The sequence below is a fragment of the Colossoma macropomum genome, unplaced genomic scaffold, assembly GCF_904425465.1.
Source record: "Colossoma macropomum unplaced genomic scaffold, Colossoma_macropomum, whole genome shotgun sequence".
Taxonomy (NCBI): domain Eukaryota; kingdom Metazoa; phylum Chordata; class Actinopteri; order Characiformes; family Serrasalmidae; genus Colossoma; species Colossoma macropomum.
This window is the reverse complement of record NW_023494786.1, coordinates 6,260,590-6,278,765: the sequence shown is the minus strand read 5'-3', so window position 1 is coordinate 6,278,765 and position 18,176 is coordinate 6,260,590. Positions and strand designations below refer to the sequence as shown.

Here is an 18,176-nt window from a genome sequence, read left to right as displayed (position 1 = left end):
CTTGGGGGTCATCAAGGTGTTTTTTGGCGAATGTGACACAAGCCTGTATGTTCCTCTTGGTTAGCCATGGCTTTTGCCTTGCAGCTCTCCCACTGATATCATTTTTCTCCAGTCTCTTTCTAATGGTGGAGTCATGTACATTATCTAAGATGAGTGAGTGCAGTTTCTTCAAACTTTCTGTTTGTCTGGATTTTTTTGTGACTTCCTGGATGAGTTGTCATTTGGAGGAATTGTGGTAGGCAGATCACTTTCTAAGAAGACTGACCACAGTTCAAAGTTTTCTCTATTTGGAGATAATGGCTCTCACTGTAGTTCACTGGAGTCCCAGTGCCTTATATATGGCTTTGTAACCAGACTGATTTCACATCTTTTCTGGAATTTCTTTTGATCGTGGTGTAGTGTGGTGCTTGTTGAGACATTTTGGCCTACACAACATTGTTGGAGGAGTTATTTAAGTGGAATTTAGATTCAACAGGGCTGGGAGCAATCAAGCCTAGGTGTGTCTATTTTAATTCATCCCAGATATCAAGTAAATATCATGAATTGGCTTAATGAGTAACTCAGTGGGCAATTACTTTTTCAAATAGAGCCAGTTGATGTTGGACAACTACTTTCCCTCAATAATTGAAATCACTTAAAATCAGAGTTTTACATTTAATCGTGTTCCCCTTGTTTTATGTTACTTTTTGCGTGATTATCTAAAACTGTTTAGTGGTACAAATTTTCAAATCAGAAAATATTTTCCCACAGCACTGTACATATGTAATTGTTTTGTGTTGCTATTATACTGATAGCCAATACATATTAAACTAAATGCTTAAACAAGCTGAGGTGCAACAAAGTAGTGAAATATAGCAAATGGAATGAATGTACTTCCAGTATGAAACTGTAAAAACTGTGTTTCCCATAATATTAAGTAGCATTCCTGCCTTTGAGTGTGCTGAATCTCAAACTGTGAGTTAACATATCAGTTCTTTATATCTTAGATCCTGTTAGCTTTTTAGTAGAAATGTAATAAAATCTCAGTTTTAGGGCAGCCATGTTGATGTAAGTTAAAACAAATCATTTTGCAGTGAATTTGGGAGCGTATCACCCAAGAGGTTTCTAATAATTTCCTTTTTTTAGCTTATTTTGCACAAATATGTTAAAGATTTACTACACAGTTTTATCAGAGAGTCTAATGGATTCTTTATATGGTGGTCATTTGTAATTTGTAAATGAGTGAGGGTTATGTTCAACTTCTGATCTTATTAGGTGACATCCATCTGGCTCTGAGACACACTCAGACTCCATCTTGCAGAATCTTCTGGGAGATCACCCGACTCCTGACCTTCCCTTGCGCTCCAATCAGCGTCTCACTCACCGGAGTACTAATTCTGTTCACCTGTTTTGTGTGTCATATGATCCTCTTAGTTTAGTTTATAAGCTCGGGCTTTAGCAGAGACAGTTTGCGAGGTATTGTATCACTTTTTATCTACTGAGCGTTCTGTTGTTGTTTGACTCCTGTTTTTGACCATTGTTGTCTGTATTCTCGGCTCTTCCTTTTTGCCCAACCCTTCGGATTGTTTGCCTTTCATGATATCACTGTTTATGAGCTTTTTGCCTGTTTTCTTGAATCTGCCTTTTTGCCTGACCCTTTTGGATTGTTCACCTGTTGTTATGTTTGTCTTTTTGTACTAGTTATGTTTTCTGGATTTGACCCATTCTTTGTGTTTTGTTTTGACCACAAAACTGGACTTTGATTCTACCAGTAAAGTCTCCTTTGATCTTTTGTGAACTGTGAGCATATGACCATTTCTGGCACGTTACATTAGGATATTTTGCCTAATTGTGATCCAATTACTCTGCTGTTGAGATGATGTAAACAGACATTATTTGCATTATGAAGCTGTGAGCATTTTAAATGTCTGTAGTGTGCAACTATTACAAAGCAGAACATCAATGCGAAACAGTAATTTAAAAATAGTGGGCCAGTGACATGGAGAACACATCATTGTGGCTCTCACAGCACCTCCATTGATTCTCAACAGTATTAGGATTTGGGTGAAGATTAGTTTCAGGATTAAGTTCATCACCAGGGTGAGGGTTAGTTTTAGGCTTTGGGATGATACTATGGTTAGGTTTAGGGTCAGGGTTAGTTTTAGACTAAGGTGAATTTAATAGATATTTAATTGAACGTAAATTAAATGAAAGATAAGCATCTACAAGACATCTACAGTGGACTCTCCAAAAATAGTGTCAACTAATAATAAAATTAAATTGAACAGTAAAGAACTAACATCATATCAACAGTTGCAGGCTGAGCAAAGATGGTTAGAGTTTAAAAGTTTAAAATGATGGAGTGACACCAGCAAGTGGAGCTTTAGAGTTTTCTGTAATGTATTCCAGTTCACTGGTGCACTGAAACTAAAAAAAGATTTTCTCAGCTCAGTAAAAACTTTGAGAATGTGACGAGTGATCCAGTCACAAGAGCTGAAAATTTTCTGCAATTCCTGAGGAGCTGAAGAAACCCCGTTACATGTGAATCATTTAGCACCCCCTGTGGTGGCCCCTGAAAAATGGTATTAGGCCAGGCCTTTTCATATTTTTTTGTGATCAAAAGTTTTTATTTGTTTTTATCTTTTTCATCAAGATATTTCAGTGTGAAACTATGTACATATCCAGGGTGTGTCCAAAAAAAAAAGGCTCACATCAGACTTGGTCTACCTAGATGAGTAGAGAAAGTACAGGACAGATGATCCATACGTTCCTAACACAGCCGACAGCCTACAGACATTGGAGCACAGTATTCTCAAGCCTCCAAACATATGCCATACCCTGTACCATATAACTTTTATCCAGAGTTTAAAGCTGAGGCCTCATCATATTTTATAACACATATATGCAATTAGGCTATGAGTTTGTGAGAGTGACACAGTGGATTATCTTTGGTCAGCTGTTCCAACATAAACTGATTTTCCTTTCACATGTTTTCTTTGATACTTCAAAAAGGCTTATTATTTTTTTTTGTCTGCTGCATTTACTTGCAGTTGTATGTCCTTTTGTTTGTGTCCCTCCTGAGGTGAGGACATTGCCCCTTTTAACCTTGACCCCTTCACCTCCCGCCTTCTCCTTCTCCTGTAATTTTTGATCCTCCCCTCTTTCAACTTCTTTTCCCCCCTACTCCCTCCTTCCCCTGACCCTCAGTATCTCTACTTAAACCATGTCAGACTGTGGGTTCATTAGACTGGTGACAGACAAATGATCAAACTGTGTCTGTGCATGATTCTCTGCAAACATGTGAATAAAAGTTGAGATGTGAAGATCCAGTCTCCTGACTCTTCCTGCTGAATTTCTAACACTATGTGCTAAGGCTGCTAGGCTCACCACAATATTGCAATAGTAGCACACTGACCTCGCTGTTGAGATTTTAAATCCAAGAGATTTCTGAGGAAAGTCTTTTACCTTATAAAAAAGAAATGAAATTACAAATAAATTACAATTAAAATATTGTAAAACTATTTAAACAACGTGGGTGTTTGTGAATCATTTCCTTAGAAAATGTACTTCTTTGACTTATTTTAAAAGCAATGCCATCAATGGTTTCTTCAAATGTTTTTCCTCTAATTTCAAGACTGACACCATTACCAAACTTGGAGATATTTCAGCTCTACTTTTAAACTAAAGAAGTTTAAGTTTCAGTGCAAAAACATTTCACTATACAGCTAACTTTAGAATTGTTTCATGTAGTCTGTGGTCATTACTTAGCCTATCACAGCACATGTTAAATACAAACCATTACATTAATGGTTTTATATGTAATTACAATGAACTTAAAAGCAGAAACAAGAAAACTGACAAAAAAACTAAATCTAAAAACTTTGTGTTCATTTTTACTGATGGTTAGTCTAGTTTATTAAAACAGACTCAAAGAAAGATTTCTGAACTAAATGAGAGAGAACATGCCATGACAAATCACTACACATTCATTACAGGAATGAGAACAGAGAGAGATAATGAAAAAATGATGTTAATTTATTGATTTACCAGTTAATTGGTTCTTTCCATTCAGGATTGAATTCACAGAAAACTCACCTGAGTGTCTCCAGTTTACAATATGAATTCTTCAGTCCAGCAGAGAGCAGCTCCACTCCTGAATCCTGAAGGTCATTGCTACTGAGGTCTAGCTCTTTCAGGGACGAGTTTATAGATTGTAGAGCTGATGATAGATTCTCACAGGAATTTTTGGTGAGACCACACCAAGCTAGTCTGTAAAAAATCAGAATAAATATATTACATGGCGTAATCAGAGGAACTGTAATACAATTACTTTACTTTCCATATTCTACTTTGTCCTTACTTTCAGAAATAACATTATTCATTCTTGTGATCCCATTTAAAACAGGAAACACATCAATTGTTTTTCCTCTCTAAGTAGAAGTTCCTGCTTAAGACTATAAAAAGCCCACAAAAATTCAGCCAATACATGATTTAATTAAACTTGGAACATATCTTGCAAAAATACTGAAAGAAGCAATTCTTAGATTAAGTGAAAAAGAATATCATGGTTTTTCAGCAGCACATTATACTTTTAGTGTGTTTATATTTCAAGGATGGCTCAAGAAAGAGATTTAGTAGAAGTCTAAAACCATGTGAAATGAATATTAAATATTCAGCACAAATCAGAACATACTAGTTTAGCTCTGCAGCCTGGCCACTGGCTGCCACACAACCACAAAGCATAAAACACCCAACCCCATGCTTAATAGATGGCAAAAAGTTATTTATTTATTTATTTATTTCCAAACATGACTTTGATGATTGTAGCAATTTCAATTACGTTTTACATTTACAGTTATGTTTTTTTTACCCTCCTGATGACCCTTCCATGTATATGATGTTTGTGCAACAACACTGCACAGAGTACTAGCATCACTATTTCCAACTTTTACTCTGCATACCTGCCTAACATCTTTTCCTTACTGGCATTTCAGACACTTCACATTACAAACAGGAAGTGTTCATGCTATGGAATTATCTACACCTCAGTTGCATTAAGGTCTAATGAATCAAATGAGCCCTTACAAAAAATTCACTAGTGGATTCACTAAAAAGCCACATTTTATTTTATGAATACCTTTGGTGTTAACATTGATCATTTAGCTTTTCTCAATAGAGCACAGCAGTCTCAGATCATTACCTAATCTCATATGAAATTCACTTTAGTGGTAATGTACGTTCATCACCAGCTATCGAGTTAAGCAGACTATAATTTCCTCCACAGCTGGTAGCTTTATCAGAAACCTCCCACAATTATCAGCTTCTATCAGCTGTCCATCTAATCCTACTGAATTAGATACTATGACCAAGTGCTTAGAGGATACTTTTTGATCTACTCTAGATATTGTGGCTCCATGAAAAAGTAAAATAATAAGGCAGAAAAAGCTGCACCGTGGTATAATGATCACACTCAAGCTTGAAAACAGACTGTCAGACAACTAGAGTGAAAATGGCGTCTGACTAAACTAGAAGTGTTCCAGTCCGTCTGGAGGGATTATAGCCTTATAGACTACAGAAGAGCACTTACTGCAGCACACTCAGCCTATATCTCCTCTCTCATAGAGAATAATAAGAATAATCCTAGATTATTATTTAGCACTATTTCTAAATTAACTAAGAACCAAACAGCTACTGAACCCCAGATGTCATCAGCCTACAGCAGCAATGATTTTATGAATTTCTTCAGTAATAAAATTGAAATAATCAAGGCAAAAAATTAAAAAAAGAAAAGTTAAACCCTACAAACCTGCTGCCTTACAAAGCCAATCCAGATCTCAAGAATATTGTAACTACTGCAGAGAGGCTGAAATCATTTACTTCAACAAACTGAGCTAGTTAAAACGATTACCTTCTCAAAATCTTCTACTTGCATATTAGATCCAATTCCTATAAGTTTATTCAAAGGTTAGATTATAGTTTAGTATTTATTTTAGGAGCTGAAGTCTCCACCATCCAGAAGAGGGACTGACAACCATCACCAAGGATCACACTGCCTGCTGGTCTCATTTATCTGTCTTGGTTCAAGGTTCAATGATGGTTAGAATGCTGCCTACTTAGACAGCTGCCTATGGAGACAGCAGCTACTAAGAGAGCTCACTGGGTTTTGAGACACACCCTTAATGTTTGATCTTATCAGCTTCATTGCCTTTTGTTAATATAAGTTCATTCTGAAACTGATACCTGCAACACGTTCCAAAAAAGTTGGGACAGGGTGACTTACCACTATGAACATTGATAAATGTTCTGAAAACATTTCAAAAGAGGAGATGTAAACAAGCTCGGTATAAAAGGAGGATTCAGGACTGGGCTAGTCCTGAATAAGCAAGGAAGGGTCAAGGTTCACCACGCTGCCAAAAATGCAACAGCAAATTGTATTAAATCAGCATGACTGCGTAATCCGAGAGTGCGGGTTCTAGACTGGCCTGCCATCTCTTACTGAAAATGTGTGACACATTATGAAGAGCAAAATACAACAATAAAGGCTCCACACGACTGCGCAGCTGAAGGCTGGTATAATGGAAGAATGGCAAAAAATCACTTTCAAAACTGATCAGTTTGAGTCTTCAGTCCACATACAATTATTTACGTAAGTAAAAGGAAAGGTGATGTAGTAAAGTGATAAACCTGCTTGTGTCCCACCTTTTTTGAACAAATTTAAATAAAGTTCAGAAGGTAAAATATGAGGTAAAATAACATTTTTAGGCTGTTTTCAATTTAACAGCTCAAACAGAATTCACTCATCACTGCTTTCTGTGTTATTGGCATTTCACACACTGTCACAACTTTTTATGGAATTATGTTTGTAATTTGGCCAGGGGTGCCTAGACTTTTGTACAGAACTTTATCTCCACAGACAGTACCATTAAACCACAGTCCAGTTTAAAATAATCCAAAGCACTACTGAAATGAGACATATAAGACTGTCACTTATGGTGAATGAATTCTCAGTTCTATCACAATATTGGATTTTTAAACTTTGATTTGAGACTGTTTTCAAAACCATATTATCAAAAAAAAATAATAATTTCCATACCACTTACTGTTCACACCAAATGTATTTTTAATGGTAACTAATAAAAACTTACATACAGACATCAAGGCTTTCAGTGACCAGATTACAGTTCAGGTTATCTTAGCCTTACAGTAAGGATGCTATGTCTTATCTATAAAGGGCCAGTGTAGCTGTAGGTCTTCAGTCCAACTAAGCAGGATCACCCCTTAACTCAAGCCCAGTGTGAGAACAGTCCAATAGGAATGTCCCTTATCTCTCCTTTGATTGGACAGTGCTTACTGTGAGTGTAAGATATCAGCCTAGCTGAGAAACTCTGCTTTGTAAAACACCCCCTTGATCAGATGTTTGAAGACTAACACAAGCAGAACAAAGGAGGACATCAGTTGAGCTCCTGCTTGGTGGAAATGGAAAACCTGCAGCCACACTGTCCCTCTGTGGATAAGAGTGGACAGTAATGAGCATCAGAAACAGCAGTTTGACCAACAAGAGGACCATATGGACTAAAACTGACTGGAATGTTGCACTAGATTTTTACTGATGTGCATAAAATTAATACCACATAATACATGTTTAGTCTTTGCTGCACTTAATTCACCACTTAATTAATGAGCTGAAAGAAACTTTTATTTTGAAAGAGTGGTGATTGGAGTCTTAAATAACTACGCAGCATCAGTCCATTGTTTTTTCTTTTCCACGTGGATGTATGAGGTAGATCTGCAGTGTGATCACTGCTGGTCGAGTGCTGTCTGTCCATTACTCTGTGAAAACTGTTGTACAGAATGAAACATTGCAGATTACATTTGATGTTCTGTCTCATTCAACACAGCGCAGAGTGGAGCTGTGAGGTAGTCTCGGAGCAACAATGGAGCAACTGGAGCACCTGCTCCCCCAATTTCATTTCAGAAGTATGTGTTACTGATGCACAATTTCCACTTTATTAGAAACACCTACTCCCCAACTGATAATATTTGTTGCTTGTGTTTCTTCTTATTCATCAAAAACCTGTTCAAGGAGTTTTTCACTAAAAATAATTTCTCAGCCAAATAACTTCTGCCCAAAATTACCACTCATCAATAAATTTGATGGAATTGTTAATGGAAATTAGAAGCAAATAAATGTAACAGTATATGTCATATTATCATATTACTATATAACTTATATTCTTGATTTCAGCAGTAACAAATAACTGAGACTGTTGTGTCCATAAAAAGTTTCAGTATCTGGTGTGGCTTTGCAGCACACTCAGCCTGACCCCATCTCAACAACGACAATGGTATAAAAACTAGAGTCTTACTTAGTGTGACCCCTCCCCTAACACTATAACGCTATAAAACTAGAGTCATACTTAGTGTGACCCCTCCCCTAACACTATAATGCTATAAAACTAGAGCCATACTTAGCGCGACCCCTCCCCTAACGCTATTACACTAAAAAACTAGAGCCAACCTTAGCGTGACCCCTCCCCTAACACTATAATGCTATAAAAACTAGAGCCCATACTTAGCGTGACCCCTCCCCTAACACTATAACACTATAAAACTAGAGCCATACTGAGCGTGACCCGTCTCTTAACACTAAAACACTATAAAAACTAGAGAAATACTTAGCGTGACCCCTCCCAAACATAATAACGCTATAAAAACTAGAGCCAAACTTAGCGTATCAACTCACCTAACACTATAATGCTATACACACTAGAGCCATACTTAGCGTGACCCCTCCCCTAACACTATAACACTATAAAACTAGAGCCATACTTAGCGTGACCCCACCCTTAACACTATAACACTATAAAACTAGAGCCCTACTTAGCGTGACCCCTCCCCTAACACTATAACGCTATAAAACTAGAGCCATATTTAGCGTGACCCCTCCCCTAACACTATAACGCTATAAAAACTAGAGCCATAACGGCTCCCGAGGGGCGCAACCGTCTAAGCGTTGGCCCTATCATCAGGAGATCGCGAGTTCGATCCCTGGTGATGCTACAGCCATCCGTAGCCAGGAGTCCAAGAGAGCACAATTGGCCTCGCTCTCTCTGGGTGGGTACGATGGCCCCTCCCTCTCCCCATCACCAAAAACACGATGCTAGTCAGCGCAGGCGTCTGTTAGCTGACTTAACAGATCTGGCGGTTGGCGCTTTCCTCCGAGCGCGTTCAGCTGTCCAATGACGTTGCGTGAGCGGCAGTTCGAAAAGATGCGGTGGCTGGCTTCACAGGTCTCGGAGGAAGCCTGTGTTAGCCTTCGCCCTCCTAGTGTTGATGGTATCATGTGATTGGGGGAGTCCTAACTAGTGGGTGGAATTGGAGACGACTAAATTTGGGGAGAAAATTGGGTAAAAATCCCCAACTAGAGCCATACTTAGCGTGACCCCTCCCCTAACACTATAACGCTATAAAAACTAGAGCCATACTTAGCGTGACCCCTCCCCTAACACTATAACACTATCTGCTGTATTAATGTAGAGCTCACCGAGCTTTTCTGCAGACAGTCAGAGCTGGGATCAGTCTCTTATAACCCTCCTCTGATGTGTTGTATTTCTTCAGGTCCAGCTCATACAGAACCTCCTCTGAGGTTAGAAGCATGCAGGCTAGTGCTGAACACTGTCCAGGAGAAAGCTTCTCCTCTGAGTGTCTCTCTGAGTTTAGATACTCCTGAATCTCTCTGGAGAGAGACTGGTCATTCATTTCAGACAGACAGAGGAACAGATTGATGGATCTCTCAGTGGAGATGTGATAATAATCTCCTTTGATTAATCTCTTGATGTGCTCTCTGGTTCTCTCTGAGCTGCTCTGTGTTGGGGTCAGTAGACCCTGTAGGCATCTCTGATTGGACTCCAGTGAGATGCCCAGCAGGAAACGGAGGAAAAGATCCAGGTGTCCATTCTGACTCTCTACAGCTTTATTCACTGCTCCCTGCAGAACCTCATCCAGAGGAACTTTCTTAGACCACTCACTGTACTGTGGTTTAAACATCTGCAGTTCCTTCATGTTTTTCCTCTCATAGCAGTGAAACACATAAACAGCAGCCAGGAACTCCTGAAAGCTCAGATGAACAAAGCAGTAGACCTTCCTCTGGTAAAGCACACATTCCTCCCTAAAGATCTCAGTGAAAATCCCAGAATACACTGAGGCCTCAGTGACATCAATGCTGCTCTCTCTCAGGTCCTCTTCATAGAACATCACATTGCCCTTCATCAGCTGTTTGAATGCCAGTTCAGCCATTTTCAGTAGAATGGTTCTGTTGGACTCCAGCAGGTTCTTTGGGTTTCTCCTCTTTTTCTCCTCATACTTCTCATTCTTCATGTTTGTCTGAATGAGCAGGAAGTGTGAGTACATTTCAGTCAGAGTTTTAGGGATTTCTGTATGACGCTGTTTGATGATTTGCTGAAGAACAGTGGCTGAGATCCAGCAGAAGACTGGAATGTGGCACATGATGTGGAGGCTCCTTGCTGTCTTAATGTGGGAGATGATTCTCTTGGCTTGGTCTTCATCACTGATCCTCTTCCTGAAGTACTCCTCCTTCTGTGGGTCACTGAATCCCTGAATTTCTGTCACACGCTTGATGTATTTAGCAGGGATCTGATTGGCTGCTGCTGGTCGGGAGGTTATCCAGATCAGAGCAGAGGGAAGCAGCTCTCCTTTGAGGAGGTTCGTCATCAACACACCCACTGATGATGTCATGGTGATGTCAGATACTTTCTCACACTGTTCAAAGTTCAGTGGAATTCTACTTTCATCCAGACCATCAAATATAAACACAGCTTTGAGCTGATCATAAATATCTGGGTCCAGATCTTTGAGCTCAGGATGGAAGTCACACAGAAGTCCATGAAGACTGTATTGATCATCTTTAATCAGGTTCAGCTCCCGGAACGGAAGCACAAACATGAACTCTACATCCTGATTGGCTTTTCCTTCAGCCCAGTCCAGAATGAACTTCTGCACAGAGACAGTTTTTCCAATTCCAGCGATGCCTTTAGTCAGAACACTTCTGAGCTCTGGCTCTTTTGGTCTGTGATCTTCTTTTCTTTCTTTGTGTCTGAGACTGTCAGCCTTCACAGCTCTAATGTTCTCTTCTAGTGTTTCTCCTTCAGGACCTTGTAAAGTTTTAAAGATGTCTAAGCAGTTGATTGGAGAGTCTTGTACGCGTCTCCTGGATGTTTTCTCCATCTGCAGAACCTCATGTTCTTCATTCACTCCTTCACTCTCTCCCTCTATGATGTAGAGCTGTGTGTAAATCCTGTTCAGAAGGGTTTTATTCTCTTCTGTTCTGATTCCCTCAAATAAGCTCTCGTACTTGTTCTTCATGCTGGTTTTGTGTCTCTCTAAGACTCTGTGAAGGACGTCATCCACTGGTTGATGAATATCTGCCAGAGTGTTTATCTGCACTGCTGTTTGTGTGGAGTGCAGCCTAATCAGGGCCAAACACAGTAACAAACACCATTAACACAAATACTCAGAATAAGCTTCTAATCATTCATTTCATTAGATTTGAGCAATTTCCTTAAAAAAGATACTTTTGTGGTTTATCTCAAATTCCAAAGATAACATTATGTGTTTTGTTTTTAATTTTTCCAGAATTAACAATTATAAATATTTTCAGGCAATAATGTAGTAATATAATGTAAATAACATTAATTGAGGTTAAACTTGGTCTTAAATATTATAGAACTGGTTATTCATGATTAAAGGTTCACTAACACACATTGCGATCTGAGCAGCAGAAAATCAAACCCGTACTGAGGTGTGTGGCACTGTTTGCGTCTCTAGTTTGCTTAGCAGACATTAAGTTATCCAATGAGACTCTGCAGGCACCTTAATGTTTCGTAGAAGCTGCCCAGCAAAATATTTGTGAGAATGTTGAAAGTGGTATTATTATTATTATTATTATTATTATTATTATTAATAAACAATACAATCAAAATAAAACATGAATCAAGCAAAGTTTTACATTGATGAATACATAAATTCATAAAATTCATGAAAACAAAATTTATAAAATCATCATTAGTCACTTTAAATTATGTACTGTGATTTCCTGTCTTTACTGGCAATTTTTTGTTGCAAGAAACATCATCGAACATCACATTTTGATTAAATAGGTTAATAACTTCCTTTCACTTTTCATAAACTCCAATAGTCAATATCAGGTCTATTTCAATAGAGTCTGGCTGCAGACGTGCACTCTCAGCCACATTCACTGCCACAATGGCAGAATCAGTCCAACAGCTTGTTAGCATTTGGCTGCTTCTGCTTAATCGAGAGCAATCTTAAATAGACAGAGATCAAACAGTATTCAGTGCTGGTTTAAAGAACCATTAACACTATTTTTACTCATTTCTCTAGATATATGTTACTTTTTCCTTGGCTCAGTATGAACTGTAAAGCATTCAGTCAAAACTCACTTCTTGTGGTATAAATGATCTCCAAATCAATTATAACTGAACATTTTGATAATAAATATCAACTTCAGTCTTTACAAACTGATCTACAACATGCAGCCAAGAGCTCAGATACATGTTTACAACGTCTGAACTGCTGTTTACTGGTAGCAGATATTTACCCTGAGTCAGAGGTTCCTCTCCCTCCACTGGACTGTGCTGGTAATGTCATCGACTGGTCACTCTTCATAGACACACAGCTGGTTTCTCCACTGCTGAATACAGGAGGGTTCCTTATGGACCTGTCACTTGTCATAGACACACAGCTGGGTTCTCCTCCTCCTCTGCTGAATTTAAGAGGTTCCTCCATGGACTGGTCACTCTTCACAGACACACAGCTGGGTTCTGGAGGTCCTGCACGCTTCACTCTGAGAAAAGTTCATCCACAGTGAGATTAAAGTGCTGAGTAATTATGTTCTTTTATTCATTTATTCTGATCAGAAGTCACGATTTCCTCTTTCTGTTTAATCAGGTTAAGAACTGATATAAAGTTACTCACTTTGAATCAGAGGTTCTTCCTCCACTGCTGGAGTGATGAAGCTCCATCACTGAGGTTTTACTCTCCACACACAGCTGGACACTGGAGATGCTGCTCTCTGTGAACAGTTCATCCATAAACATGTATAACCTCTGTTGAGTAATGAGTTTGTTGTTAACACAGCAGGAAATATTTTTTTAACTAATATGTTTTTTATTAAAATGATCCAGTTCATGTTTATCACTACATTGGAAGTTGAAGTAGACACAGGAAACAGGTTCTAGACCTACTGACACCATCACACCTTCTGCTGCTCTACTCTTTATTAATCATAATCAGTCATTATATGATACTAATCTGCTGCCAGTAAATGCTTTGTAGAGCTCAGACTGTCCATCACAGATGAGTTTCTTTCACTTTGTATATGAAAAATGAAAGAATCCAAAAAAATGAATGAATTACAGTTTCCTAATTGTTATGATTTCACATTTAGCTGAGGTTGACATAGTGACATAATACAATTGAGATGTGATTAAAGGGTGATTATTTTTGAATAAATTATGTAGTGGGGACTTTTTCAGTTTATGTACAGTTTATGAGCTTCTCTTCCACATGAATATGAGAGAGCATCATGCAAAACATTGCCAAATTACTCAGAAAATGGGTGGAGCTTTTAAAACTAGGAGTAAATATGTGTTACTGTCTCAAAGTTACGTTGTTGAGAGACTTACTTTAACAACATCAGCAAACAGTGGAAAGACAGACACGAGCCTCAAACATGACAGAATAAAATAAACAGAATAAACTGTTTAAATGATCAAGATCAGATGGACGTGTGAGAGAAGATTTTGCACTGTGATGTGGTCTCAGTGTGTACTTACAGTTTCTGTTACTGTTTCACAAACTCTACTACCCGGAGCAGATTATCACCCTGTAGAAGGACTATTAACAATATTCTCTCTCTGATCTTTCAGTTCATTATTAATAAACTGTATTTACTGATAGAATCTCAGTATAAACAGACAGTAGAACTGATCACCTCTATAATCCTGATAACCATTATCAATAATGTGTCTGAGGTCTGATGTTATCTAGATGAAAGGAGTTCCATGTTCCATGTTCCATGTGTGGAACCGAAGCTCCTCTCTCCATGTTCTGTGGAACCACAGCTCTGCACAGGTTACTCTGCTCTACCTGCCGAAGTTAATCAGGTGAGGCTGGAAGTGAGGAACACTTCACTGCACAATTCATACTGTAAACTCTCTCTACCTCAGTGGAACGGTCCTCCTCTCTGGATCTTCATGGTGGATCACTGACTCTTCATGGAATCGTAGCTGAGATCAGGGGAGTCTGATCTCTCTGAATCAGACTGAAACAGAACAACGGAGGAAAATCATACTGAGGTCATATAGGCAAAAAAATATGATAATATGCATTGTGGAGTAAATTAATTATGGTGGATGAACAAACAAGTCATCTACAGCTCAACTACAGCACGAACAAACAAATGAGTCACCCACAGCTCAACTACAGCACGAACAAGTCACCCAGCTGATAGCATTTAGCTGTTAGACGTTAGCATCTTTTCTCCAGAATAAACGTGTTTAAGAAGCTCATTCTGAACTATTTATAACCAAAATGTGGTGATTTACATAAATTAAAGATTCTCCTCACAGAAAGAAGCTCTGATGCTCTAAAAGCTCCAACATTCTCTGGGTTTACTGGCTACCTGAGCATTAGCTTAGCTTAGCTTCAGTTATCTGACTTTATCAAACAGACCCTTTCAGCAGAACCTAAAACAGAACCCAGCAGCTGTTCCTCTCAGATCAGTTATCCTCACTGTTATCCTCAGTAAACTGTGAGTGTTGATCTTCAGTAATTACCTCTGAGCTTTTCTCTGTTTATGATCTTCACTGAACAGACGCTGCTGAAGGTTTCAGATTTGGATATATCTTCACATTTTAGCAGTGCAAAGTCTTTTTCTTGTTGCTGAACCTTGAACTTGTAGATAAAGTGTGATATCAGTGAGGCGTTCCCTGGCCCCTCTTTTATGTACGACCTTTGAACCCTGACAGTCCCTCACACTAAAACCACAATCTCTTCATTTACTCCACGAGGACCCTGTCATAAATATAACTCATATTCACTCAGTGCAGTTACTGAAAGAGCTGAAAACATACAGGTGCACTGGGAGGATATTAGGCCTCCTGACGTGCAAGTTCTTGAGTCTGCAGTGATCAGAGTCAAGGCAGTGACACTGGTTTGTTCTTCTAATTATGGATCATCCTCATAAAATCTATCAAATCCAGATCCAGTCCTGGTTTTCTCTTCTCCCAGACAGTGAACTGAAGTTAGTGATGAAGTGTGGAGAACAGCAGTGAGTCCCTCAGTGAACATGATTTCAAGAAGCACAGAACCAATAAGGAAGCATTCTGAGAAACTGTGGGTGGAGTTTACAGTAAAATGCAGTAAAGTTTACTAAGTAAAGAAGGCGAGTTTATTGAGACTTGACTCAACAAAATAAAAACAGACATGAGACTTCACTTAAACACCCGTGACTCTGACTTTCACTTGAACTAGAGCCTCGTGACACAGAAACACTCGAGACCCAAAGTGAGCCCTCACTCAGTGCTTAAACTCCAGTCTTACTAGAGAAACTGACCAGGCAAACTGACCATTTTCCTCATGTTGGTAAACCTAGAGAAACAGTGCTCTCTCTATCTGACGGATTTAAAACGCTTCTGCTGTTAAAACGAGCTGCATTAACCATGAGGGTGAAACTGACTTTTTACTCACCAGCTCCACCTTAAATGGTGCAGCAGTTACACTCCTTACATGCCGTACTACTGCTGCACTGTTTAAGGTGGATCAGAAAATTTGAATAATAAGCCAACTTCAGCTTGTGTACATTCACTATTATTCTGCTGTGTTTCTGTAAATGTTGTTCAGCTCAGAGGTTTTGGTTTCTGTTGTTGTCTAAATTCAATTTAAAAAAACAAAGTTTATTTATGTACTTATTTATTTATTTTCATGTGTAGTTGCCCTGCATTTTGTGTATACCATTATGTCTCTCATGGTTTTCTGTGTAACACATAACAAACTTACTATAAGAATACACCCTCCCCTACATGGTTTGTCAGTTCAACGTAAAACAATTACTTCATGTGGTTTTTTGTACAACAAGCAATTGATTTAGTTTTATTCAGCATAAGAAGTTACATTGATTGAAAGAATTGTTCATTCAAACTATTTATTTAGCCTGAATAAAACTAATTTACTAGTTACCATATGCAGTGTTTTTTTTTTGACGAGTCATTTTTACAGCATGAAGCTGAAGTTGACTTTTATTCATATTTTGTTGCCACCTCAAATTGTGGAATGAAAACATTGAGATTTCAGGTGATTTAATAGGAAATTGAAAAAATAAAAGAGCTATGGCCTCCTGCTTCATTCAGAACTGGTAACTAATATTGTTAGGGTACTTTGTGGACCAGAGTCTGCCAACTTTAAAGGATTGAGATGTCATTGTAAGATGGTGGACTTCTGTCTTTGAAACTGGAAAATACTCTTGGTGGGGGGGGTTCTAGGCAATGAAACTTTTTTGTTTGACTGAACCACTTGTTTTTTTTCCCTTCCTGTAGTTTAATCTAATGTGTACCAGAATTTTTCATTTTCATTTTAAAATCACTAAAACTGACTGGTGAGGATGCCTCTGAACTCGCCTACAGCAGATTGTGTTTACTCAACTTTTTCTTTTTTTTTACTCCTTTAGAGTTTTCATGACTAATATATCTGCCTCCATAGTGGATCCCCATCTTTAAAATATGAATTTTACTAAGGTCCTGTTTCAATAGCTCTTTTTCCATTACCGCCAGGCCCCTCCCACCCACCACATTGCAGCTACAGGAGCTTCTCACCAGCAGTTACAAGTACAAAACTTCTGAATTTCAATAAAAGTAGAAATTATCTTTATAAAATATTATTTGAGTTAAAGCAAAAGTATTCTTCTTATGATTTTACCTACAGAAGTTCTTGGTTTTAAAGTCAGTGTCAATCAGATAGCATAAAGCGTAAAACTATTAATGGTTATTTTTTATATATGTTTTTATTTGTGAAAGTCATTGCAGATGGACGATAATGCTGAAACAAGAATTTAGTGTTTTATGTATAATGTATTGTGTTTAATATGGACTTCAACAGTTGCAATTATATTATTTTGATATAGAATTTGATATATTTATGTTAAGGAGGCCTGTGTGGCTGCAGACATCAGAGTTCATTGTTTGTGTTTATAGCAAAGTTTTCTTAACAGAAAGTTTTTATTAAAATTAAAATTTTCTATCATAACCTTTACTTCTGATACTTATAATTTTGAAGCAATATTCAAGCACAAATGGTAACTGAATACCTCTACACAGGTAATATTTAACCAAGAGTGTTTCTGCTTTTACTCAACTTTGTATTTGTATTTTGGCCACCCTGCTCCTCGCTGACCATCTAAGCTCAGAAGAGGTCAGGAACAAAAACGTATTCGTGTTTTTCAGGTATGGTGGCAACGTCGTCACTGGATTTGAGAGGATTGAAAGCTTGTACAAGTTTAGTTAGTCAAAAGAAATACGCCGGCATCTGATTCAGTTTTTAAAGTTAGCATTTTAAACCTTTACCAATGTTCTCTCTTCCTACAGCCATCTGTCCGGTTCTTGACCAATCAGGAATTAGAGCTTGTCCCAGGTGCTTTTACTTATGGTATTGTTTATAGTATTGCTCTTTGTATTATTAGTACAGATTTCATTATATGCTTTACTACATCTTTTAGTAAAAATATTAAAATGTTAGTCAAATATTGCCAATGTTATGAATTTTAAGATGTATTTAGAACTCTGGCTCACATGCTTTGCTTTTTTCTTTACTTTGCAAAACGGTTGCGTGAAAGCAACAGCTATTAAGATTGTTTGATGTTGTGAAAAACAGTACAATGTTATTCACAATAACATGCTCCTTCATGTATTCTATTGTATGTCTTTTCTTTTTAAACACTGTGTCCACTCACTGTCCACTCTATTAGACACTCCTACCTTGTTGATCCTCCTTGTAGATGCTGTGTTTTTTTATTATTCTCACTCCAGCAGTGACACTGAGTTGTTTAAAGCATTGCTGTATCTGATACAGTAGTGCCAACACCACACATACTACTATGTCAGTGT

At 38.1% G+C, this 18,176-nt stretch overlaps 1 protein-coding gene across 5 annotated transcripts in view; it reads right to left on the bottom strand.

Moving 5' to 3' along the window:
* The window catches only part of LOC118799100 (NLR family CARD domain-containing protein 3-like), a 29,591-nt gene extending 13,651 nt beyond the window's left edge, over positions 1-15,940 (bottom strand). Inside the window, exons 1-6 of one of the 5 annotated variants that reach the window (XM_036558808.1) lie at positions 14,856-15,940; positions 14,242-14,341; positions 12,994-13,124; positions 12,617-12,862; positions 9,524-11,464; positions 4,075-4,248 (exon numbers count right to left, since the gene is read on the bottom strand). In XM_036558808.1, the coding sequence (XP_036414701.1) occupies positions 4,075-4,248; positions 9,524-11,464; positions 12,617-12,862; positions 12,994-13,115 (2,483 nt within the window). In that variant the 5' untranslated portion in view covers positions 13,116-13,124; positions 14,242-14,341; positions 14,856-15,940. The other 4 variants (XM_036558830.1, XM_036558838.1, XM_036558823.1 and 1 more) reach the window with 4 other exon arrangements.
* Between the last annotated feature and the right edge of the window lie 2,236 nt (positions 15,941-18,176).